General features: G+C 40.0%; 1 protein-coding gene across 16 annotated transcripts; it reads right to left on the bottom strand.

Annotated features, from left to right (window-relative positions):
• Window positions 1-1,197: 1,197 nt before the first annotated feature.
• On the bottom strand, window positions 1,198-23,210 carry LOC122699465 (zinc finger protein 177-like). 16 transcript variants are annotated; one of them, XM_043911406.1, is made up of 8 exons: window positions 23,165-23,183; window positions 22,762-22,871; window positions 18,635-18,723; window positions 6,166-6,251; window positions 5,425-5,551; window positions 4,910-5,002; window positions 4,361-4,548; window positions 1,198-3,480 (listed from the first exon to the last, which is right to left on the bottom strand). In XM_043911406.1, exons 3-8 carry the CDS (start codon window positions 18,654-18,656, stop codon window positions 2,371-2,373), a joined length of 1,626 nt encoding a protein of 541 aa, XP_043767341.1. In that variant the 5' UTR covers window positions 18,657-18,723; window positions 22,762-22,871; window positions 23,165-23,183; the 3' UTR covers window positions 1,198-2,370. The 16 variants fall into 16 exon arrangements, with proteins under 16 accessions (XP_043767341.1, XP_043767342.1, XP_043767347.1 ...); XM_043911407.1 differs by lacking the exon at window positions 5,425-5,551 and adding an exon at window positions 16,762-16,858 and having other exon boundaries at window positions 22,762-23,199; XM_043911412.1 differs by having other exon boundaries at window positions 4,466-4,548; window positions 22,762-23,199.
• Between the last annotated feature and the right edge of the window lie 1,956 nt (window positions 23,211-25,166).

Raw genomic sequence — 25,166 nt, 5'->3', positions numbered from 1 at the left:
TGAACTTGTTAGCATGTGAGATAAGTGCAATTGTGTGGTAGTTTTGAGCATTCTTTGGCATTGCCTTTCTTTGGGACTGGAATGAAAACTGACCTATACTCAACAATTACAGAATACACATTGTTCAACCCTTGGTCAGGGAACTAAGATCTCAGATGCTGTATGGTGCAGCCAAAAAAGTATATAAAAATTAATTAAAAAAAACCAAATTGATAACAATTAACTTAGACTCATTAACTGATGGTTCAAAGTTCTCTGTGCTAGAATTGTTCTCCAGTTTGCTATCTGAATCTTTGAATCAGTATATGTGAATTCCTCACTATAACCTTCAATACTACTTTTAAAAATTAATATTATATGTAAGCAAGGAATAATTTACTCTTTTTAAAAAAAAGAATATGTATGTTTTCTCGTTTATTTATATATTTGACTTTGTTTTGGCTGTGTGACATGGCTTGCAAGATCTTAGTTCCCTGACCAGGGATCAAACTCATGGCTCATGCAGTGGAAGCTCAGAGTCCCACTTGACTTCTTTACTTTAGATATCTGTTGAATATTCTGAATGTATCCCCACTATTATGGTCAAAGCCTATAATTCCAAAGATCATTAAAACAAAATATTTGAAGGCTTTTAATGGTCTGAAACAAGAAAATTCTTCTCTGGCCAAAAATACATATTCAAACTTGAGTCTAACCTCTCACAAAGTTTTTATCATTACCAGAATGAAAGTTTTAAATCATTTCTTCTAGTGACTTGGATGAAGTATGACAGTTTATAATGGTCAAAGCCTATACTAGATATTGTCATATCCTTCAAAATATTTTAACATGTATAGCAGAAATTTAACTTTAAAAATGGCATCTTTATACAATAAAAGCATAGGATCTAAAGTCAGAACACCTAAATTTGAGTCCAGCCATTTTATGTCCTTGGGCAAGTCAGTTTCTTTTTGAAAGCCTGAATCAGACATCTGTAAAATTTGGACAGTACCTCATACACAGGGATATCATTAAATTTTTTTTTGATTGGAGAAGAACTGCTTTACAATGTTGTGTTGGTTTCTGCCATACAACAACATGAATCAGCCATAAGAATACATATGCTCCCTCTTCCTTGAAGGATTCTTAAAGCTTGACCATATATGTGATGCATCAGTTAACACTGAAATCCACTGTAACAGATTCTTCCCACACGAGTGATTTAAACCAGTTAGGAGTTTATTTTTCTCATGTTACATGAAATTCAGAAACAAGCAACTCATAGTTGTTTATATACAGCCAAAAAATACCTTATGTGTCTATTATATAATCAGTAATCTATGAATGTCATTTTATTGGTCTATTCTCTAAGAAAAAAGAGATAAACCTGAGGGCAGATGGTAAAGTGAAAATGCCAGATGCCATGCTCCCATTTCCATGGAATTCTTTAGAACCCACAAGCAGTGACCTCTTGCTTCTTTCTCACAGGCCAAGACTGTGAGCTCATGGGCACTCACAGCTGCAAGGAAAGCTGGGAGATGAGTCCTCAGAAACTGTCTACACTGCTAATTTGAACACAACTGTAGTTTTGTTACTTGAAGGAAGCAAGGGAGAAATGGATACTGGGACAGCAACTTCCTGTATCTCTCACATTAGGCCACAGAGCAAGTCTCTAATAATTTTCTGTTTGTATGTTATTGAATTTTATGTCATGAAGATCAGGCATTCTGTGGACAATGCAATTCAGTTAGAAATCTATAACTAAAAGATAACTAAAATATGCCCAGTCTGCACATTAAAATACGTATTTCTAAATAACCTATAGTTCAGTCCAAGATATCTTGATGAGAAATGCAAAATATTTAGTACTTACTTATAAGAAAAACATTACATACCTGAACTTTAGTGAGGTACTTCCCTTGTGGTCTTGTGTCTAAGACTCCACACTCCTGATACAGAGGGCCTAGGTTCAATTCCTGGTCAGGGAACTAGATCCTGTATGTTGTGATTAAAGATCTTGTATGCCACAATGAAGACAGAGGCTCCTACATGCCACAATTAATACTTGTTGTAGCCAAATAAATACATAAATAAATAAATACTAAAAAAAAAAAAAACAAAAAACCTTTGTGATGTAGATTAAGGGGAATTTAGAGTGCTATATAATCTTTAATACTTATCAACTAACGAGTTATCACACTTTAAAGATTAAACACTCACTGATAAATATAACCACAGAACCATAACATTTACAATGTTTGCCCCAGTGTAATCTAACTCAAGAGTTGTGCCCGATGGCTTTCTAAATTGGTCGTAATATGGTTTCTATCCAGAGTGTGTTCGAAAATGCCTGAGGGGGGAAGGGGCCCTTAAGGCTAGCTTGTAGTCATTTCATTCACAGAGCTTCTGCCCAGTATGTATTCGCTTGTGCATTATAAGGTTAGTGCTAGTGCTAAATGCTTTTCCACACTGGATACATTTATAAGGCTTCTCCCCTGTGTGAGTTCTCATATGCACTCTTAGGCAAGAGGAATTCCTAAAGGCCTTCCCACATTCTTTACATGCATAGGTTTTCTCTCCAGTGTGGGCTCTCTTGTGCACAATGAGATAAGAGCCTGTGCTGAAGGATTTTCCACAGTGATTACACTCATAAGGTTTCTCTCCAGTGTGAGATCGGGTATGTTTCTTAAGGGATGACTGATCAATAAAGGCTTTCCCACAGTCACTGCATTCATAGGGTTTCTCTCCAGTATGGGTTCTCATATGTTTCTGAAGGGATGAAGGAACGGTGAAAGCCTTGCCACATTCCTTACAGTCATAAGGTTTCTCTCCAGTGTGAGTTCTTTTGTGAACGTTAAGATGAGAGCTCTGGCTGAAGGATTTTCCGCAGTGATTACACTCATAAGGTTTCTCTCCAGTGTGTGATCTTACGTGTTTCTTAAGGGAAGACTGAAAAACAAAAGCTTTCCCACAATCCCTACATTCATAAGCTTTCTCTCCAGTGTGAGGTCTCATACATATCTGAAGGGACAAGGGGCCAGTGAAAACTTTCCCATGTCCATTACATTTTGAGCTTTCTTTCATAGTACACATTTTTTTGTGGACACTATGGGAAGATCTTTTTCCACAGTCACTGCATTCATGGAGTTTCTCTTCAGTAGGTATTTGTTCATGTACTGAGAAGGAAGAGTGTAATTTGAAGGACATAAGATGTTGATTACACTCAGATTTTTCTCCTGTGAGAGTTCTGAAGTCTTTCCTAAGGGATGACTCTTGATTGAAAGTTTTTCCACAATCACTGAATTCAAGAATATTCTCTCCAATGTGAGAACTCACATGACTCCTAAGAGTTGAGGGATGGCCAAAGTCTTTCCCATATTCTTTATATTCATAGCATTTCTCGCCCTTGCAATATCTTGTACGAGTAAGGCAATAATTCTTTCTGAAGAATTTTCTACAATGATTACGTTCCAATGGTTTCTCACCAGGGTGGGTTGGTGCCTACAGACAAAGGAGTTAAGTGATGACTAAAGGCTTTCTTGGGGCTTCCCTGGTAGCTCAAACAGTAAAGAGTCTGCCTGCAATGCAGGAGACCTGGGTTTGATCCCTGGGTTGGGAAAATCCCCTGGAGAAGGGCATGGCAACCCACTCCAGTATTCTTGCCTGGAGAATCCCACGGACAGAGGAGCCTGGCAGGCTACAGACCATAGGGTCGCACAGAGTGCGACCTGAAGTGACACGCCTGAAGGGACTTAACATGCACAAAGGCTTTCTCACTTTTATTACACAGGAACTCATTTCCATGTGGATCCTGCCATATATAGGAAGTATATTATTATGACTAACATTTTTGCCATTTTCAGGGTGTGTGTATATTTTTTGCCTTATTCTTTCATGTTGAAATAGCTGAATACTCTTCCTAAGGCCCCATGGAATTCATTCCATCAAAGGGCATCCTAATTATAGAGTTTTTCTAATCATGGGTGAAGAATGAATGATTTATTAAATACTTAATAGTGGAATGACATTTAAGTAAATGTTTGTTGTTGTTGTTTAGTTGCTATGTTGTGTCTCTTTTGTGACCCTATGGATTGCAGCCCACCAGGCTCCTCTGTCCATGGGATTTCTTAGGTAAGAATACTGGAGTGAGTAGCCATTTCTTTTTCCAAGGGAACTTCCCAACCCAAGGATTGAATCTGCATCTCCTGCATTGGCAGGCAGATTCTCTACCACTGCACTACCAGGGAAGACCGAGTAAATGTTAGTTTTTGATACTCTCTGCAAGCTGCAAGTGTTGAGGTAGGTTTGGAGATTTCTCCAATTTTATGGGATTAATAAAGGATTTCCTGATGCAGCTTTCTGATGAGTGAATTCTACTTGCCTCAAGTGTCTCCTCTTGCTTGGGTGCTGCTCCTGTTTTAATTCCTTGAAATTCACAGAGCTCTCCCAGTCTTAAAAAACAGGAATCATTTCTAGTGAATCTCACCATTTTTATGCCATTGGCAGTTTTTTCTCCAGGAACATTCTGCATGAGAATTACATCTTTTGAGTTAAGTTGAGTAGCCCCATCTGAAAGTGAATGGGGAAATTTTTTATAATTATGGGAGAAAAAGTAGGGGCAGAAAAAAGGAGGCAGGCATGCTATGGATTTCTTTTCAATTAATAACACTAAATATAGGAAGAAAATGTGAGAGAGAAGATGTAACCAGTGATCAGAGAAATTAATTTAGGAACTTGGTTCTGGGAAAAGATGCCAATGATAGGAACAAGCAACGGAAATGAGAGGTATTTTACATAGAATTCTGGAGGCTTCAGACAGAAAGCTCATGTAATGGTCTCAGCCTTCTTATCTCACAATGACTAATAAACTGTACCACAGGCTGTGGCTGTGGCTATTCTGTACAATGATCCCTTCCTGTGTGGGGCTCACCTGTACAAGCACTTTGGAGAATTCCTCTCCCCTCTGGCCTCAGCTCTTCCTGCGCCACCTCAGTGATCGGACTGTGTTTGCAGAGATGATACCCTGCTCATGGGGAAAGACACATGATGTGGGGAGACTGTGAAGGAGACAAGGAATCTTTCCACAAAACTGATTCCAATACTTTGGTTTTCAAGGATTCTGAAGATAGGCAAGAGCAGCAAAAGAATCAGATTACATAGCCCTTTCACAGAGCACCATAAGACAAACACCCACATACCTTTTCCCACATGATCTGACCCTTGAATTCTAAGCCCAAGATCTGTACATTACCTAAATTTTAAGGACTGAGAAAATACAATCAGTGAATTTTCTTGGGAAGTGGTAAGACTGCCCCACAAGGGCAGGAACCGTCCATTCTGTGTTTACCATATATAGCTGTTCTTTTCAGTTCCTGGGACAGATAAGTGATGAAGAACTAGTACATGCATGAACAAATGAATATGAAGGAATGAGGCCAACTTTACCCACTGAGGCCAGGTTCCTAAAGTTCTCCAACATCACATCTCTGTACAGGATTTTCTGAGCGGGGGCCAGCAGGGCCCACTCCTCCTGTGAGAAGTCCACTGACACTTCCTCGAAGGTGACCAAGTCCTAAAACACCATGTATACATTCAGGTTCAGCCAAGAACTATCTCTAACTCTGAACCAGAAAGATGATGGGTGAGGCTGAGAGGACTTGGGGGGAAGACCCAATGTGCAGTAAGCTCAGACATTCTTCAGAGGTCTTTCATCATTTCATCCAAGTTCTTGGAACTTTCCACTTCCGTTTTCACTCACTGGACCATCTCTTTCAGGCTCATGGTTTTTAGAAGCTTGTCTAACACAGCTGAGCTGATATTGCCACAACTAGGTTACAAGGAGTCTTCCAATCTTATTCAAGATCTAGTACAGATTGAGCATACTACAGAAGGAGAAAAATACTTGGGAAATGAATGTTTTTCCTGGTGAAAAAAAGTCTTTATGTTCCTTCATGGCACCCAGCAGAATATGGAACTAACACTCACCCTGGGGGATTATCTGAAACACAAAACAAATATTGAAGCCTTTCCTTAAACATTCTCTCTCTCCCATTCTAAGAAGCCCAAAGAACTGAGGAAGCCTGACGCTAGCCTTGTTGGGCTGTGAAGCTCTGGGTCATGGACAAGAGATGTACCCTTTGGGAACAGTGATTTTTTTTTTTTTGGAAACAGTAACTTCCCACATACCTGTGACCAGGTTGTCAGCAATCCTGCAGCCATTCTTTCTTTTGTGTGTCTCTCTCCTGGTTTGGCAGGGTTCTGAGCATGAAGACCTAGAAACGAAGAAAGAAGCCAGGAGATTCTGGGCCTGACAGATATTCAACACTTAGAGGCCTTGTAAGATTCCTCATACTAGCTTCAGAGTAACCACACGCACCCAAATGCACATATACATACACATAATACAGTAAAGAATTTATCTCCTTACCTAAGAACAATTAGGAATTGGGAATACAGTATGTTCTTATTTTTTAAACTTTCCCCTAGATTGAGCCACCAAAATTGCCTAGAGTCACTAACAACTCAGGAGCAATGAGTCCTCTAGTATTAAAATTCCTCTGTATAAGAAACCAGGACTCCTTTGGGAAATATGTTCAGTGTAGAACAAGAAATGTTTCAGCATAAGCCTGGAACAGCTTATACCAGAAAGGAAGGAATCTACCACATAGAAAGGTTCCACTTAAAAAGGTTCCCACTGGCTTATGATGGAACAATTTAATAAAGAGTAATGATTACAATCAGTTGAAATACACCAAATATAAAACAAAGCCATGAGTCCATAATGTTACTAAAAAAAGGTCAATGGTCTCTACCAGAGGTGGCGAGGATATAATTTTGTTATTCTGAAAATTTGTAAAAAAAAAAATCCAGCCTGTATCATCCTGTCCCCTCCTTTATGAACATTTTATTACTAATAAATAGTTGTGATAAAGGAAAGTTCTTTCCAGAATAACCCTACAAACTTTATTCTAAGTTTCATTTATTATGAAGAAAATGCTAGAGTCAGAAAGTCACCATTCTGAAACCAATAGTAAATTAATGCACTTAGGCAATGACAATTAATCGTTACTAAAATATTAGGTGAAAAGTGAATATTTGTTTTCAACTTCTAGCTTTGAAAAAATTTCAAACTCAAAAGTTGTAAGAATTAGTGTAAAAATGATGAGCTTCCCTATACTCTTTACTATCTGTTAAAGTTCTGTCACATTTGCTTCCTTTCTCCTCTCTGTAAGGGTGTGTGTGTGTTTCATCAAGAATATTGAGAGGAAACTACTTGAGAGGAAATTGCAGGTGTCAGACCCTTTTTTCCTATACACTTCAGAGTGTCATAGAACTTGGGACTTTCCCTAACATGATCAAAACCAGGATTAAATATTTATTATCTAACATATAATTCATGTGCAGAATTTTACCAACTAGTCCAATAATATCCTTTACAGCAGCCACTTTAAAATTTCCCGTCCAGGATTATGCCCTCAGACTGTGTTTCCTTCATCTTCTTTAACCTGGACCAGTCCCTTGGCCTTTCTTCATCTTTCCAGGTTTGAAAAGTCCCAGGTCAAATGTTTTACAGATTACATCTCAGTTTTAGTTTGTCTGTTGTTTTCTCATGGTTAGATTCACAAAGTTTATTTTTGGATGATGTATTTTGTAACTGATGCTTGTCCTCAGTGAATCACTTCAGGAGGCATATGATGACAGTGTGTCTGATTATGGATGTTAATTTTGATCACTTGGTTAAGGTGGTATGCAGCAGGTTTCCCCATTAAGTGACCCCCCCTTTTTTCTGTAACTAAGAAGAAACCTGAAGGGGATAATTTTAAGACTAAATAGATGTGCTGGGCAACTTTATAAAGGAAGATCAAGTTGATAAATCTTAACATCTTAAAAGAGACACCTGGATACCATGAGTTCTGATATGATGCAATAAGAGGCAATACCAATTATAAAATATTCTTTGCTAAAAAAAAACCCTAACAAATCTTTTCATCTAATTAGCAGTTTATAGAAGAAGGATAAGAGAAAGGGACAGAGGACACACTAAATGATATATAGAGGACATAATCAGAAATATCCAGTTTGGGGAGAAAGAGGAAAGGAGAACTCTTCCTGATTAAGAGACTTAAGAGGTGTAACAATTCACTGCAATGTGTGGCCCTTAGAGCTTTTTTCTTACAAAAAAAAAAAAAAAAAAAAAAAGAAGTGTTATTTATTTTAGGCTGTGCTGGGTCTTCGGTGTTGTGCAGGCTTTTCTCCAGTTGCAGTGAGTGGGGGCTACTCTCTAGTTGTGGTGCAAGGGCTTCAGTAGTTGTGGAACATGGGTTCAGTAGTTGTGGTGCTTGGGCTTAGCTGCTCTGCAGCATGTGGGACCTGCCCAGACCAGGGATTGAACTCATGTCTCCTGTACTGGTGGGTGGATTCTTTACCACTGAGCCACCAGTTCAGTTCAGTTCAGTCGCTCAGTCGTGTCCGACTCTGCGACCCCATGAATTGCAGCACGCCAGGCCTCCCTGTCCATCACCAACTCCCGGAGTTTACCCAAACTCATGTCCATCAGGTTAGTGATGCCACCCAGCCATCTCATCCTTTGTCGTCCCCTTCTCCTCCTGCCCCCAATCCCTTCCAGCATCAGGGTCTTTTCCAATGAGTCAACTCTTCGCATGAGGTGGCCAAAGTATTGGAGTTTCAGCTTCAGCATCACTCCTTCCAGTGAACACCCAGGATTGATCTCCTTTAGGACGGACTGGTTGGATCTCCTTGCAGTCCAACGGACTCTCAAGAGTCTTCTCCAACACCACAGTTCAAAAGCATCAGTTTTTCAGTGCTCAGCTTTCTTCACAGTCCAACTCTCACATCCATACATGACCACTGGAAAAACCATAGCCTTGACTAGACGGACCTTTGTTGGCAAAGTAATGTCTCTGCTTTTTAATATGCTATCTAGGTTGGTCTTTATTTAACTTTTATGCAGAATACATCATGAGAAACGCTGGGCTGGAAGAAGCACAAGCTGGAATCAAGATTGCCAGGAGAATTATCAATAAGCTCATATATGCAGATGACACCACCCTTATGGCAGAAAGTGAAGAGGAACTAAAAACCCTCTTGATGAAAGTGAAAGAGGAGAGTGAAAAAGCTGGCTTAAAGCTCAACATTCAGAAAACTAACATCATGGCATCTGGTCCCATCACTTCATGGCAAATAGATGGGGAAACAGTGTCAGACTTCATTTTTTTGGGCTCCAAAATCACTGCAGATGGTGACTGCAGCCATGAAATTAAAAGACGCTTACTCCTTGGAAGGAAAGTTATGACCAACTGAGCCACCAGGGAAGCCCCCAGTTCTTTTTTTATAGATTAGAGAAATATGTTAAAAAATTTTAATGTTAAGGCTTTGTAATGGCATTTACAAAGTTCCTGGTTTCAGCTTGCACCTTAAAGACATATTTCTTTTAAGTTACATGATTTTAGGTTCTCAATTAACAAAGGTCAACAGACATGGACAAAGTCTAGAAAATGCTCAACACTGACAAATTAGTTTGAAAACTAGAGAATTTGCCTTCAAAAATAGCTATTTCTACCAAAGTGGGAAAAAAGGTATTGTTTTTGGACTAAACTACAATTTTAAGTATCACTGTCCCTTGGAAAATATCAGTATAGCTTGAAAAATCACATTCACTTACAACTCACACTTTTGATCCTTGGAATGACAATTTTTAATTCCAATACACAGTGTGTTTTTTCCCCCAAAGTGATTTATTATAAAAAGGCTTGCTCCTTCTCAATGCTGAGTTAGTTCAGCAATGCAGCTCCATCCTTTTAAGCATTCTAGTCAAGTGTTAGTCACTCAGTCATGTCTAACTCTTTGTGGCCCCATGGACTGTAGCCCACCAGGCTCCTCTGTCCATGGAATTCTCCAGGCAAGAATACTGGAGTGGGCTGCAATTCCCTTCTCCATGCAGTGTACTTCTGAGTCAGCAGTTTTATACTGGATGCCCTTTAAACCAACCTTCCTGAATGTTAAAATGATCTATGATTTTTTCATTAAACTTATGAGCAAATTTGCCAATATGTTTATCAAGAGCAATGTTTACCTTTCTTTTTTTAAAAAAATATTAAAAAAAAAATTTATTTATTTATTGCCTGCACCAGGTCTTTTTTGGGGCATGTGAGATCTAGTTCCCTGACCAGGGATTGAGCCTGGATCCCCTGCATTGGAAGCTGGGAATCTTAGCCATAGGACTACCAGGGAAGTCCCTCCCTTTCCTTTTTAAAAGTAATTTTTAAGTTTATTTTTATTGAGATAATAATGATTTACAAAATTATGTAAGCTTCATGTGTACAAAACCAAATGCCTTAGTAAGTGTTTTCTAATACTCCCTTATTAAGACATCTCACAGTTCACTATAGTGTGCATTCTGCCTTGCTGCAATAAGTAATAAATCCAACTTGTTTAACTCTGTGTGTTCCTGGTAACGTTTGGCTAAAGACCACTGATAATATCAAGAAAAACTGTTAACTTGGGGGTGTGTGGTAATGGTGTTGTGATAATGCTAAAAACTTCTGTTAAAAGTTTGTTTAATAAGTTTTAATTGAAGCATATTTATATACATGTCATGTTAGTTTCAGGTGCACAGCAAAGTATAAAGATTTATATATAAATATACATATATATATACACTTATATATACTTATATAAATATATATATACATACACTTATATAAAATATAAAGATTTATTTATATCTATTGCATACATATATGTATGTGTATGTGTGTATACATACACATGGGCTTCCCTGGTGGCTCCATGGTAAAGAATCCACCTGCCAGTGCAGGAGATGCAGGATCGAGCCCTAGACTGGGAAGATCCCCTGGAGAAGGAAATGGCAGCCCACTCCAGCATTCTGGCCTGGAAAATTCCACGAACAGAGGAGCCTGGCAGGCTATCATCCATAGGGTCACAAAGAGTTGGACATGACTGAGCGACTGAACACAGCACAATAGATCAAAGTAGAAAATAGTATGATCATCTCAATAACACATTAAAAATGTCTGATAATACCCAACATTGCCTAACAATTTAAAAATATTTTCGGCCAACTCTATAAAAAAAATTAAAAAAACCTCAACTTTTAAAATGGGCAAAATATGTTTTTCTAAAGAAAATACAATGGCCATTAAGCATATGAAAATATGCTTATTATTAACTACCAGGGACATGCAAATTAAAACCACAAGATACTACTTGACACTCATTTTGATAATTATCAAGAAGACTATCAACTGGTGAGGAAGTGGAGAAATCAGAACTCTTATTTGCTGATGGGAAAGAATAATGGTGCAGCCCCTTTAGAAACATTTGCAGTTTATCAAAAGGTTACATATATGATTATCATAAGAATCAGCATTCCACTCCTAGGTATAAACCCAAGAGAAATGAAAATAAGTCCCCACAAAAACTTTAGCAGGAGAGCTCACAGCAGCATTATTTACAAGAGCCGAAATGTGGAAATAACCCAATTGCCCATTAAATTGTGAGTGGATAAATGTGATGTATCCATACAAAAGAATATTACTTGGTCATTAATAGGAATTAAGTACTGATACTTCCTACAATGTGGATGAACCTTGAAAACATTATACTAAGTGAAAGAAGCCATTCACAAAAGACAAAATATTATATGATTACATGTATATGAAATGTCCAGAATTGACAAGTCTATAAAGACAAGAAACAGATTAGTGGTAGCCTGGGCCTGGTGGGTAGTGAGGTATGGGGAGTGAGTGCTAATGAGCATGGGATTTCTTTCTGGGACGATGAAAATCTTCTAAAATTAGATTGCGGTGAGGGTGGCATATCTCTGGGAATACACTAAAATACACTGGATTATACACTTTAGTTACATGTGATTATATCTCAATAAAGCTATTACAATTAAAAGATGCTCCTTGGAAGGAGCTATGACAAACCTTCATAGCCTATTAAAAAGCAGAGACATCACTTTGCTGACAAACATCCATATAGTCAAAGTAATGGTTTTTCCAGCAGTCATACAGGGATGTGAGAGTTGGACCATAACGAAGGCAGAGCACCGAAGAATTGATGCTTTTGAACTGTGGTGCTGGAGAAGACTCTTGAGAGCTCCCTGGACTAGGGAGATCAAACCAGTCAATCCTAATGGAAATCAACCCTGAATATTCACTGGAAGGACTGATGCTAAAGCTGAAGCTCCAATACTTCGGCCACCTGATGGGAAGAGCTGACTCATTGGAAAAGACCATGATGTTGGTAAAGATTGAAGGCAAAAGGAGAAGAGGGCAGCAGAGGATGAAATGGTTAGATAGCATCACTGACTCAATGGACATGAATCTGAGCAAACTCTGGGAGATAATGGAGGGCAGAGAAGCCTGGAGAGCTACAGTCCATGGGGTCACAAAGAGTCAGGCATGACTTAGCAACTGAACAATAACACAATGAAAACTATTACAAAAAATAATGTTAGTAACACACAAAAAAAGAAGCATAGAAGGAAATGTCTTTAAACCTGAAAACATGTCAAAAATATACAGCAAGTGTTTCAATTTACTAGATAAAAGCTGAAGGCCTTTGAGACACAGAAAAAGAGTGGCTCCTTCTACTAAGCATGTTACAGACAGCACAGTAAATTGTGGAGAGTGTACAAGGATGGGGAGACATGATAGGTTAGAAGATAATAAAGGAAGAATATCATCCTGCCATCCCTGGATGATATGACAGTGTGTAAACATCCAAAAGCATCTACAGGTAAGATTAATTGAAAACTAAGAGGTATGCAGCTTGCTGGATACAGAATATAGCTCTGAGGGCTCAAAACAGAACAAGGAGGCAGTTTGCAGTACATAGGAACAGCACCTACCACCCAACAACTCAAGTTCTAAAAATCGGCCTTAAATTTAAAATCCTAAGTCCATAAATATGAAGAAACATGGGCAAACCCATTCAGGTGGGAACAACTCAATCGTCCACCAACAGGATGATTCCACACTACAGTGCTGTAAAAGAGGGTTTTTTTTTGTTTTTTTTTTTTTAAAAGGCAGATCTCCATGAACTAATGAGTACTTCAAGACACGTCACTTAACGGAAGAAAATGAGATACAAGAATGGACATCTTAACGGAAATTCAGTCAGACTTGGGCGAGGCTTTTTAAAGAGGGTGGACAGGAGATGAAGAAAAGACCCCGCGCACGTGCCCTGCCCGCATCTCCTCCTGGGTACAGACCACCCAAGCAGTCTTTCTGGAGACTTTCTGGAGCCCCAACAGGTGGGGATGAAGTCGGTCGCTACTGGGAATAAAAGCTGCAGGTCTCGCAGTCCCAAGCGCGCAGCTAGGTCTGGGAGTCGCACGAGAAGCTGGGCAATACGCGCTGCGGCCCCAACAGCTCTCGCCTTCCATCATACCCATGATGCTTCCCCTTTCTCCAACGGCCACCCCAGACTCGCAGTCAGAACCTGGGCTTGGGTCTGACCGGATCGGATGCCAACGGATAAGCTAAGCTGCGGGAGAGGGCTATAGAGACTATGCCGTTCCCGGAGGCGAACTTCTGCGCCCACTCCAACGAGTGGGCGGGGCTAGGATGCGGCAAAGCGGAGAGTGGCTAAGGCCCAGAGAGGCTGCTGGGCCACAAGCTGAGGACAAGCCTAGTAAAGTTTCGGGGCTTGCCAGGTGTCTCGCGGTAAAGAATCTACCTGGCAATGCAGGAGTTGGCAGGTTTCATCCCTGGATCAGGAAGATCCCCTGGAGTAGGAAATGGCAACCCACTCCAGTATTCTTGCCTGGAAAATGCCATGGGCAGAGCAGCCTGGCGGCCTGAAATCCTTGGGGTCACAGAAGTTCCACAGCCCGAGAATCCATGCAGGACATTTTATTTCAAGCAAAAGAGGCTTATTAAGTAAAGTAACTTACTCTTGATGTCACATTAAAATATAAAATGATCCCCAGGTACATAAGCCCAGGTCTTTGACTCCATTTGCTCTCCCCAAAGGAAAACGGAGAGGTCCCCAAGATTTTGAAAAGGAAACTGAGCAGTCAAAAGGAGTCCAAACTTCATTTACTCAGCCATTACGGATTCTCTTGTGTGGTCAATGCCCCTCTCCCTTCTTCCTAACCAAAATAAGCCCCCCAGAAGTCAGAGACCTTTCTGTCCCAATTCCGATTTAAACAATGATTATCCTGGTATTAAAAACCAATGACCGAAGAGTCTAGATCAGACTTTAAGCTACCTGCTGAGACAGACAGACAGAAAGACAGAGACAGGCCACTACAAATCTGAGAATGGCCAAAATCTGATACTAATAATGACAAACACTGGTGAAGATGTAGAATAGGAAAACTCATTCAGTTCTGGTGGAAATACAAAATTGCACAGCCACTTTGGGATACAATTTGATGATTGCTTACAAAACTAAACATAATCCTACCAAGTAATACAGTAGTCACACTTTGATATTTACCCAAGTAAGTTGAAAACATACGTCCACACAAAAAGCAGCACATGCATGCTCTGGATTGGGTGGGGGTGGGAGGTTGTTTCTTTGCACATGAATGTTTATAGTTTTACTCAACTGCCAAAACTTAGAAGCAGTCAAGATGTACTTCAGAAGGTGAACAGATAAGAAACAACAGATTACCAGAGCTAAAGTGAATGAACTATCAGGACATGAAAAGACCTTAAATGCATATAAATTACTAAGTGAAAGAAGTCATTCTGGAAAGATTAAATACTGTATGATTCCAACTATAAGACACTCTGGAAAAGACAAAACTGGAGATCAGTGGTTGCCAGGGATTAGTGAGAGTGATTGGCAGAATATATAAGCAGGGCACAGAGGATTTTTAGGGCACTGAAAATACCCTGTATGATACTATAATGAATATATATCATTACAGTTGACCCCTGAACAACAAGGGTTGATCTGAACAGGTTCACTTATATGTAGACTTTTTTTTTTTCAATGAGTACATACTTGAGTACTACATAGTTCATGGTTGGTTGTATTCACAGGTGCAGAACCCAGAAGGCTGACTGGTAAGTTGTACTGGGGTTTTTGACTTTGAAGAGGGTCAAGGTCCTTAGACCCCATGTGTTCAGCATTCAACTGCAGTTCTCAAATGAGATTCATTCAAATGAGAAATTCACATCTGGTTCAGTAGTTTTATGCCAGCTTCATCATTCCTGGCCTCAGGTTCTGCTTGGCACCTGGAAGCCATTTATGTGGGTACCCTCAGGACTTCCTGTTACATCAAATTAGTGTCCCCCACCCCTGCTCCCCTGTCCTAAACATTTTTATCCATCAGAAGTAGGAGCAGTGTTTGGTGGTCCTGAAGTGGAAGAATCTTGAGGTCAGGGCCAAAGGTTGTTAATCATTACAGCAGAGAGCAGAACAAATTTTGGTGAGAAGAGACATGCCACTTGTCTGAATTTCTGGGCTCTGACCCCCTCTGGAACTTCCTTCTACCTCCTCCCTCCCAACTTAAAACAATGGAATAAACCTCTTCAGTGAATTCTCCTTTCTAGGCTGTATCCCAATGAATAAGCAGCGTGCCCTCTGTGTTTTTGTTGGGTGCAGCCTTGTCCTTTCCTCTAGGAACAAGATGCTCTGGGTTTCTAGTGAGGTGCATGAGTATGGATGGCCAGGGCAGAGTTACTGGCAGAGGGTGTGTGTGCTTGTATTTACAGTAGAGCTCAGGAAGGCCCCCTCTCTCTTTTTTCTGGTGATACATGATGTGGACCATCTTTTCACATGCTTATTTGCTATTTGTATGTCTTCTTTGCTGCTGTGTCTATTAAGGTCTCAGTCCATTTTTAACCAGCTATTTGTTTTCTTATTGTTGAGTCTTAAGAGTCTTTTATCAGTTGTCTTTTGCAAATATTTTCTCTAAATCTGTGCTTGCCTTCTCACTCTCTGGACAATGCCTTTAGCAGAGCAGAAATTTTTAATTTTTTCTTTTTTTTAGAAATTTTTAATTTTAACAATGTCAGTTTATTAATTATTTCTTTTATGGATCATGTCTTCCGTGTTATATTTTTAAAAGTATTGCCATACCCCAAGGGCTTCTAAGTTTTCTCCTATGTTGTCTTCAAGGAGTTTTACAGTTTTGTGTTTAATACCTAGGGCTGCAATGCATTTTGAATTAACTTTTGTTAAGAGTGTTAAGGTCAGTGTCTAGATTTATTCTTTTGCATGTGGATGTCTGGCTGTTCCAGCATCATCTGTTGAAAAGAATTATATTTCTACATTCCATTTCCTTCACTCCTTTGTCAAAGATCAGCTGACCATATTTATGCTTAACATCATTAGTCTTTAAAAATAAGAGTATATACAAGGAACAAATTGGTATGATTGAAGTTTTTTGTCTTTTTTTCTCTCATTTTCACTGCAATGCATGGTTCCAGGCCTCACTGCTTTTAAGCAAAATGAAGTGATCATTCTGCAACAAAGCTCTGTTGTATTCTTTACTTTCCTAAGGATTCTTATAGAGTTTAGCTGATAGTTGACCAAAATGAAATGATTTATCCAAAACTTCATCAGAATGACATATATGGGAATATTTAGCCAAGTGGATTCTATGTAAAGAAATATATTGTGAGGGGTATTTCAAGTGTCTGCCAAATTCACAATGCTCAGAGACTGAAAAACAGGTGAATGACATTAGCCTCAAATATCTGTCATGGTTATTGTGATGCTTTTCTATTTTATGGAACTGTTAATCTTCCACTAGTGGAAGGGAAGGAATTATACCTTGTGAATCTTACCATGTCTACCATGTTGGATTTTTTCCCATTCAAAATATTCCACTGAGGTGCTGACCTTCTGGTATTGAGACAAATTTCCCAATCTGAAATAAGATTACAAAAAATTACCTTATTGGAAGATAAATGGAAGGAAGGTGTTAAAAGTGAAGGCCAATGTGTATTTACTTTCAAACATTGACTTAAAATATATTTTAGAACAGAAAGAAAGAATAAATTAAGTTTGGCTGGATTAAGAGTTTGGCATGATAAGGTGCTGTGGTCAAATTAGTAGGTGATTTACTAAGAAATGATTCCATAAGTGTTAAAACTGACAATGAACAGAAAGCACCATGGAGGAAAACAAAGGTGAAAGGAAATGGACAAAGAGCTTAAGGCAAATGCAAAATTTAAATTAAAAAAATGGGTCAGATTCTACTGTCAGGCCAAAAGAAAGTTTCCAAAGGTGAGGGAAAAGTTAAAGAGAAGAAAAGTTTGGACTTCCCTGGTGGTACAGTAGATGAGAATCCACCTGACAATGCAGGGGATGTGGGTTTGGTCCCTGGTGGGAGAAGATCCCACTTACTGTGGAACAACTTAGCCCATGTGCCGCAACTGCTGAGCCCGAAAGCCTAGAGCCTGTGCTCCACAACAAGAGAGGCCACCAAAATGAGAAGCCTGTGCACTACAAAAAGGAGTAGTCCCCGCTTGTCACAACTAGAGAAAGCTGTGAACAGCAACGAAGACCTAGCACAGCCAAATAAATAAATAAATAGCCTTTTCTCTCTCTTGGAAAACTTTCCATTTTCTTCAGCTTTCCTCTTAGTTCTACCTGAAAGATCAGACGAGGTCTGCATAGCTGGTGCCCTGCTCTGAGAGGAAGATGCCTGATATAAGACTAATATATAAGGGATGACAAATACTTCCATAAATACGGGGCCGAGAGTCTGCTCTTCAGGGATACCAAATACTCTTCAGGTATAACTTGAGAAACAACAAAATGTTCGTCTCAACTTTATCAAACCAGTAAACTTTAAAATAAAACTAAAATGCAAACATATTCACATTCTCTCTCTCTCATTTTTCACAAAACAGACTCCCAATCTTTTGCCTAAAACCCAAGCTCAAGCTTATATACACAATTTTGAAGTCCTAAGCCTTTTATCCTAGGAAAAATAAAGTCAGTACAATGGACAGACCTTCATTTTTCAAGAGGAAGCCACTGTACTATAAAGTCTGTGACCTCAAAGGTCACTGGATACTAAACCATCACAAACATCCTGGCATCAGTCAGTTGCCATCTCCATCAGTGTGCACTTGAGAAAGAGGAAAGGAGACCCAAAGCCTAGACAGGTTTCATGTTCTCCCACCATCAACCTCAGGGCTTGATGGTCCTCAAGCCCCTTCTCCTCTCTACCTGGACATATTCATAGTGACCTCATCCAATGTAGCTTTAAGAGCACCTCTCTCTCTCCTAACGATGTATCTCACCACAACTAGATTGTGACCCCTTCTGGTCTTATTTTTCGCTAGTGATAGGATTAGCAATAGTTCTGAGCACATTACAGACAATAAATGCTGGAAATGCATCACTCCTCCAGTGACAGCACAAATTCTCAGAATCACATGTCACCTCCCTGTCTATTATAGCAAAATGAGGGCACACAATTAGCATGGATGATTGGATTGAATTAGTAAATACTGGGATGATGGTATCATTCTCTTATGTAAATGAAAGGCCCTAAGATCTGAGGAAATTTAACTTGGACTCAGTCCCTAAGCAGGTTCTGTTGGAATAAAAAGCTCTATTTCACTGGAAGGAAACACATCTACCTGGTAGGGAGAAGCATGTGCTTTTATAAAAGAATAAATTTCCTACTCACTTGAAAATAATTTGTCAGACATCCAGTCACAGTCCTTTCCCCTTCTGACTTCTCTTCATAAAGACAGAAAAAGTCTTGGGAAAGACAGCCTTGAGGAGAAGAAACAAAACCTGAGAATTCAGGCTGCCCAGTTCCCATATTCACAAGCCTGGAAACACCCCACACTAATTCTAAGTAAACACATACACACTGCTGCCATAAAATGCCCTACAGTCTGCCTCACCTGAAATTAGAAATGGATTTTGATAAAAAGGAAAAAAAGTTTAACAATCTAATTAATTTCATTTTACAGATAAAGAAATTAAAGTCTAGACAGGTAAAATTATTGGGTTTTTTTTTTTGCTAACAGTGATAACTCATCATGTAATTAAGCAGAACTTCTCCCACAAAAATGGGCAGACTTAACCCTTTCTCCCCAAGTCCCAGGATTTAGACAACAGGATGTTGTTATATACTTAAGGACCCTCCTAGACAGGCGAGAAGCAGGACTACGTAGACCCAGACCACAAAGACATTCTGCTCACAAGCCAGTGAAGTACTGTCTCTGAAAGGAGCAGCAGCAAGCACTTGCCACAAGGGAAAAGACCAATGGCTGGCATCTGTGATCTGACAGTGAAATCTGCCTTATACATCTTATTCCTGAAGTCTCTTCAAGATAGTTCAATTCCTCTTAAGTAGTAGTGGGAGTCTTGCCTCATGCCATCAATCTTTAAGCAGTAGGCATTACTGATTTGTCATCAAGCATCATTCATTAGCCATCTCTCTGTAGAAGACGGCAGTTACATATTATGTGAAAGTCATTAGAAACTGTAGATGGCATGAATATAAATAATTGCCATTTACTGAGTATCCATTATGTGCTAGAAACATTGAAAGCTCATATGATTATCAAGTTATTATTACTGTCATTCAATAGTTGAGGCAATTCATGTACAAACAGCAGTGGTAATTAGTCCAAGATCACCACTTAGGAAGTGGTGAGCCAGAGCCTGAATCCAGGTTACTCTGTCTCAAAAGCCTGAACTCCTGAGATTATTGTTATTCTCCAATATGACTGGACAGTGATCACGAAATAGTGTGTAGGAAATGATTAACTTAGCAGGTCTGGGTTGCCCCAAATTTTTACTAGGAATATGAGTATGAACGTATGACTTTAAGAAAAGATATATTTTAATTGGGTTTTTGAAGAATAATAATATGAGAGTATGTTCACAATATAATTTATATGAAAAGGAGGATATAAAATTATAAATATTAAAAAAAACTTATTTATTTATTTATATTTTTGGCCACTTTGTGTGGCATGTGGGATCTTACTTCCCCAACCAGGGATCGAACTTGTGCCCCCTGCAGTGGAAGCATGGAGTCTTAAGCACTGGACCGCCAGAAAAGTCATGAAAATATCTATTTCAGATATTCACTGAAAGGCTTAGACACAATTAAACCCCAGGAGCACTGAGTCCACGTCACATACAGACCCTGGTGTCTACAAGGAAACAGGCTTCTTGGAGAAATCATTGATTATGGTCTGTAACAGTCAAGTTTGAGGCTTCTCTGGTGCCTCAGCAGTCAAGAATCTGCCTGCAATGCAGGAGACCTGGGTTTGATCCCTGGGTTGGGAAGATCCCCCGGAGGAGGGCATGGCAACCCACTCCAGTACTCTTTCCTGGAGAATTCCATGGACAGAGGAGCCTGGCAGTCTACAATTCATAGGGTCACACAGAGTTGGATATGACTGAAGTGACTAAGCAGCAACAGTCAAGTTCAAAGTGAACTGGGAATTTACGCTCAAAGATTTATAGCGATGTGTTGAAGGGACACATGAATCAAATTAAAAGGACTACTCCTGGCCAAGTTTGGGAGAGTCTGAGCATCAAATGACAGCAACTGTTTATAATATGATAAATAAAAGAAAAATAGGGGAATATGTTGTGAAACCCCAAAAGGGAAAAAAATAGAGAAGGCAGGGGAAGTAGGGAGAGAAAGCTCTTGTTCACAAAAGACTGACAGCAAGAGAATGGAAAAATTTGGAAAAAAAGAAAAAGAATTAGGAAAAACAACAACAACAAAAAAGCACTTTTCAAGACCCCAATGTAAAAATAGGCAGAAGTGAAGATCAACAAGTGATGCCAAAACCACTGGGTGAAAGGGTTGGGCAACAGATTATTCCCCTGTTGCCAAGTATCACCCACAGATTGTTGCTGTTAAGTTGCTGAGTCATGTCCAACTCTTTCGTGACCCCAGAGATTAGCCCTTCAGGCTCTTCTGTTCATGGGATTTCCCAGACAAGAATCCTGGAGTGGGTTGTCGTTTCCTTCTCCAGGTGATCTTCCTGACAAAGGGATAAACCAGCATTCCTGCACTGTGGACAGATTCTTTACCACCGAGCCACCTGGGACGCCTATTACCTACAGATTACTACAAAGAAAAATGTGACTGTGCAGGAGTGATGGGTACCTTAACTAAACGCTTTGCATTCCTAATACACAGTGGACGACTTGAATTTATGCGCCTCCTGATGTGACATAACATGAAGTACACATCACCTAGGAAATTTTCAAGTCTCTTAAACCTGCAGTCTAACACAGTAGTCATTGTCTTGCTCTATGTGGCTACCGTGAATATGAAATGAAGCTATCGAGACTGAGGGCCTGAATTTGTCATTTTACTCACTTTTAATTAAGTTTTAGAAATAAAACTGTTCAGTTACTCAAAAAATCTTTCAGTATGTTTGAAGCAATCTGGGTTTCCCCAAATACTTTTTCAACAGTCAATTTTCTGAAAGCTAAAGATCAAGAATTTCTAATAAAAATTTAGCATCCATACTGAGGTGAGGTTAGGTGTAAAATACATATCAGAGTCCAACAACTTGGTACAAAAGAAAAGTAAAATTTCTCACTAATGACTTTGTATTAGCTACATTGGTCATTAATTTCACCAATAGTTATATATTAATAACTGGGTAAATTAGGTTAGATATGACATTATTAAAAATAACTTCACATGTATATTTTCTCCTAATTTGACTACCAAAAAATTTTAAATCACATTACATTTGTATTAGATACTACTGGCTCTACCAGGGTAACTCAGTGGTAAAGAATCTGACTGCAAAGGCAGGTGACCTGGGTATGACCCCTGGGTCAAGAAGATCCCCTGGAGGGAATGGCAACCCACTCCAACAGTCTTGCCTGGGAAGTCCCATGGACAGAGGAGCCTGGTGGGCTACAGTCCATGAGGTCGCAAAAGACACAGACTCGACTGAGCACACACACCCTAGACTCAATGTCCACTTTATGAGATACACAAGTTAATTACATGAAATTGTAGGAAAACATCACCATATGGGAATGCCAACATTTTTCAATATAAATCTCCTGGACTGCAGGAACCAAAAATACTGGCAAATGTTTTAGGTAAAACAGATGTAAAACTTAAATGCAATGTGCAAATCTTATTTGAATCCCAGCTCCCCCCCCCCCCCACCTCCAAACCCGACAACTATAAAATATACTTTTGGAAAACTGGAGAAATTTTGATTTTCTTGGAGGGACAGTGGAGTTTTGTTTTTAGTAGGAAACTGTCCTCATTCTTGAAGTCAATGTCTGCAATTTACCTATATATATATATAATGACAGACAAAATCTTAAATTAGTGAATCTAGATTAAGGGTTCATGGATATTCCTTTTATTGACCACAAATTTTCTTAAGATAAAAACTTCAAGAAGAGGGAATTTCTTGGTGGTCCAGTGGTTAGAACTCCGCACTGTCAATCCGTGGGTCAGGGTTCAACTCCTGGTGGGGGAACTAAGATCCCTCCAGCCCGTGCGAAAGAAAAAAAAAAAAAAAGAGAAATTCTAGATGAATACCTGAAAGAAAAATTTACCCCTCAAAACTCATCTTGCGTAAATTCAATTCTAACTGCTGCTACTAGCGGAAAACAGCCTCGATCGGCTTCCTTTCCAGAGACTTCTATATTTTGAAAGTTTGGGGCTTTACGGGGCTCTCATATGGTACATTTATTATTTATATGAATCCCTTCACTCCTGCTCTTATTCAGATCAAAGAGACGTGCTCCCTAATAACCTACAAAGGTTTCTTCTCTTTCCAACGGAATATGACTTACCAAACTTCAATAACCGACAACCACAGGCGGAGTAAAGCCATCGAGAGCTAAACGGGACCCGGGGATAGGCGCCGGACTGTCGAGAAGAACGGAGATGCAATTTCTTTTCCCTGTGGAGAAAGGACCCAAAGGCTGCTCTGGAAGCTTGTGAAATAGGGACCAAAGCGGATGGACAGTAGGCCGGGCCGACCCGCCTCCTCCCGGAACTGCCGCCGGAACACCGGCGGGCCGAGCCGGTCCAGGCTCTCGGAGGAGGGGCCGCCGCCCGGCAGCGCCGGCGGGAAGCCAGGGCGGCCAGGTCAGCCCTCGAGGCCAGCGTCCTTTGACTTCAAGCCTCCTCTTGGGTCTCTTCCCCTCCTGCTTGACTGCACAAAACCGGGACAATAAGAAACGAAAATTTCACCTCAGACACCGGCCGGGGCGCACAAATAACAGAACTTCCGCTTTGCGCACGCGCAAATTCAAACACGCACGCGCACTTCCAGCCTAAGGGGTGGGGCCTCGGAGGTTGGGCGGGCCCTAGAGGCCACTGCTTCTAAAATCCCGGAGCCTTATACACTTTTCTTCCCTTTTCTTCCCGCTGAGAGTCACTGAGGCTCAGGTTCCGGACCCGCAAGGCGGGGCTGTGGCCCTGGATCGGCTCGGTGGTTTGCTTTCCTCAGTAGTCCAGGCATCTTACATGAATGACAATTGCTTTCAAATTTGGGTGGATAATTGAACAGTCATTTCATAGAAGGAGACAGATAATTAATGTGACAGTGCACAGTCTACAATAATCTTTAGGAATCCTCTAAGTTGTCTTGCAGCAAAAGGAAACGGAAATTTAAAAAATTTATTTTACTTTATTTTGATGTATTTACTTCGCTGCATTGGATCTTAGTATCAGCGCACAGGCTTAGCTGCCCTGCAGCATGTGTGATATTAGTTCCCCCATCAGGGATGAACCAGCGTCCCCTGCATTGGAAGGGAGACTGTTAACCACTGGACCACCGGGGAAGTCCCCAGGAAAGGGAATTTTTAATAGCTGTTATTCAATTTGGTGTGAGGACTTGTTTCTCAGTGTTACATCATGAACTATACAATTAACCTACTAAATCTGATTTAATTGTAATTTATCCTCAAAAAGTTTGTGTCTTATTTATTGTTGGCTGGGAGGCTTGCAAGATCTTAGTTCCTTGACCAGGGATCGAATCCAGGCCCCCTCCAATGAAAGCACTAAACCCTAACCATTGGATCACCAGGGAATTCCCAGAAACTGTATGTCTTTAGGTAACAAAGTTTTCCAGAGATAAAAAGATTTCTCTTGAGGGGAGGTTAGATCAGGTGAATATTACAGTTCAGCAGAGGATGAGATGGTTGGATAGCATTACTGACTCAATGGACATGAGTTTGAGCAAGCTCTGGGAGATGGTGAAGGACAGGGAAGCCTGGCATGCTGCAGTCCATGAGGTCGAAAAGAGTTGGACAGGACTGAGCGACTGAACAACAACACCACTTAGAATCAAAGTAGAGGAACAGGGAGGTTGAAAGGCTTGGAGATTATGGTTGAGAACTGGAAGAGGTAGGAGGGGATGTTAGTGAAGCCTTGTGACATCACACTTCCAGGTGTATTGTTTTTCATACGAAAGTGAAAAAGTATTCTGAGTCAGGATGTAAAGGAATACTAGAGAAAGCTGAACAGAGACCTACTACTGTGAAATATGCTGATTTCAGAAGTAAAGAAGCCAGAATGGTAGTTGGGTTGGGGGGCCACAGGAAATGTGGGCACATGAGATACAATTTATAACCCTTAATTTTTTTTTTTTTAACAAAATAATTCCCCTTATCATTATTATTTTTTAAGAGGACAGGAGTGTTTCAGAGATTAGTACAAGGAATGAGTAAGCTCTTGACTATGAAATCTGCAACTGTAGGTCATAGTGCTTCTAGTTCTTCGAGATTTGCTGTTTAGTTGTTAAGTCATGTCTGACTCTTTTGTGATCCCATGGACTATAGCCAACCAGGCCCTTCTGACCATGTGATTTCCCAGGCAAGAATTCTGGAGTGGGTTGCCAGAACTGTGCAATTGCAGAGGCATTGTGGGGTTTATATTGATTCATATGGGTCTATAATCTTTCTTTCCCCCACATCTGTAGATGAGCCGTCAGTTATTGAGAAAAGTAAATCAGAAAACTGAACTAATTAGTGAGTTGGTGAAACATGAGTGGAGGGTCTTTAAGGGAAGCCAACATAAATTAGTATATTAGGACATCAGAGCCTGAGAGATTAGAAAAGGGGAAAAAAGTCTTTCAGGTGTGAACCTAATAGTGGTTCTTCATTGAGTCAAAAGTTCCCATCTAAATAGGCTAGTGGGGATGAAGAACTGAGAAAGATGTGTTGAGGATTTGGGAGAAAAGAGGAGTGGG

The sequence above is a fragment of the Cervus elaphus genome, chromosome 9, assembly GCF_910594005.1.
Source record: "Cervus elaphus chromosome 9, mCerEla1.1, whole genome shotgun sequence".
In the NCBI taxonomy this organism is placed as follows: domain Eukaryota; kingdom Metazoa; phylum Chordata; class Mammalia; order Artiodactyla; family Cervidae; genus Cervus; species Cervus elaphus.
The sequence above is the reverse complement of the archived record's forward strand: the minus strand, read 5'-3'. Positions and strand labels throughout refer to the sequence as shown.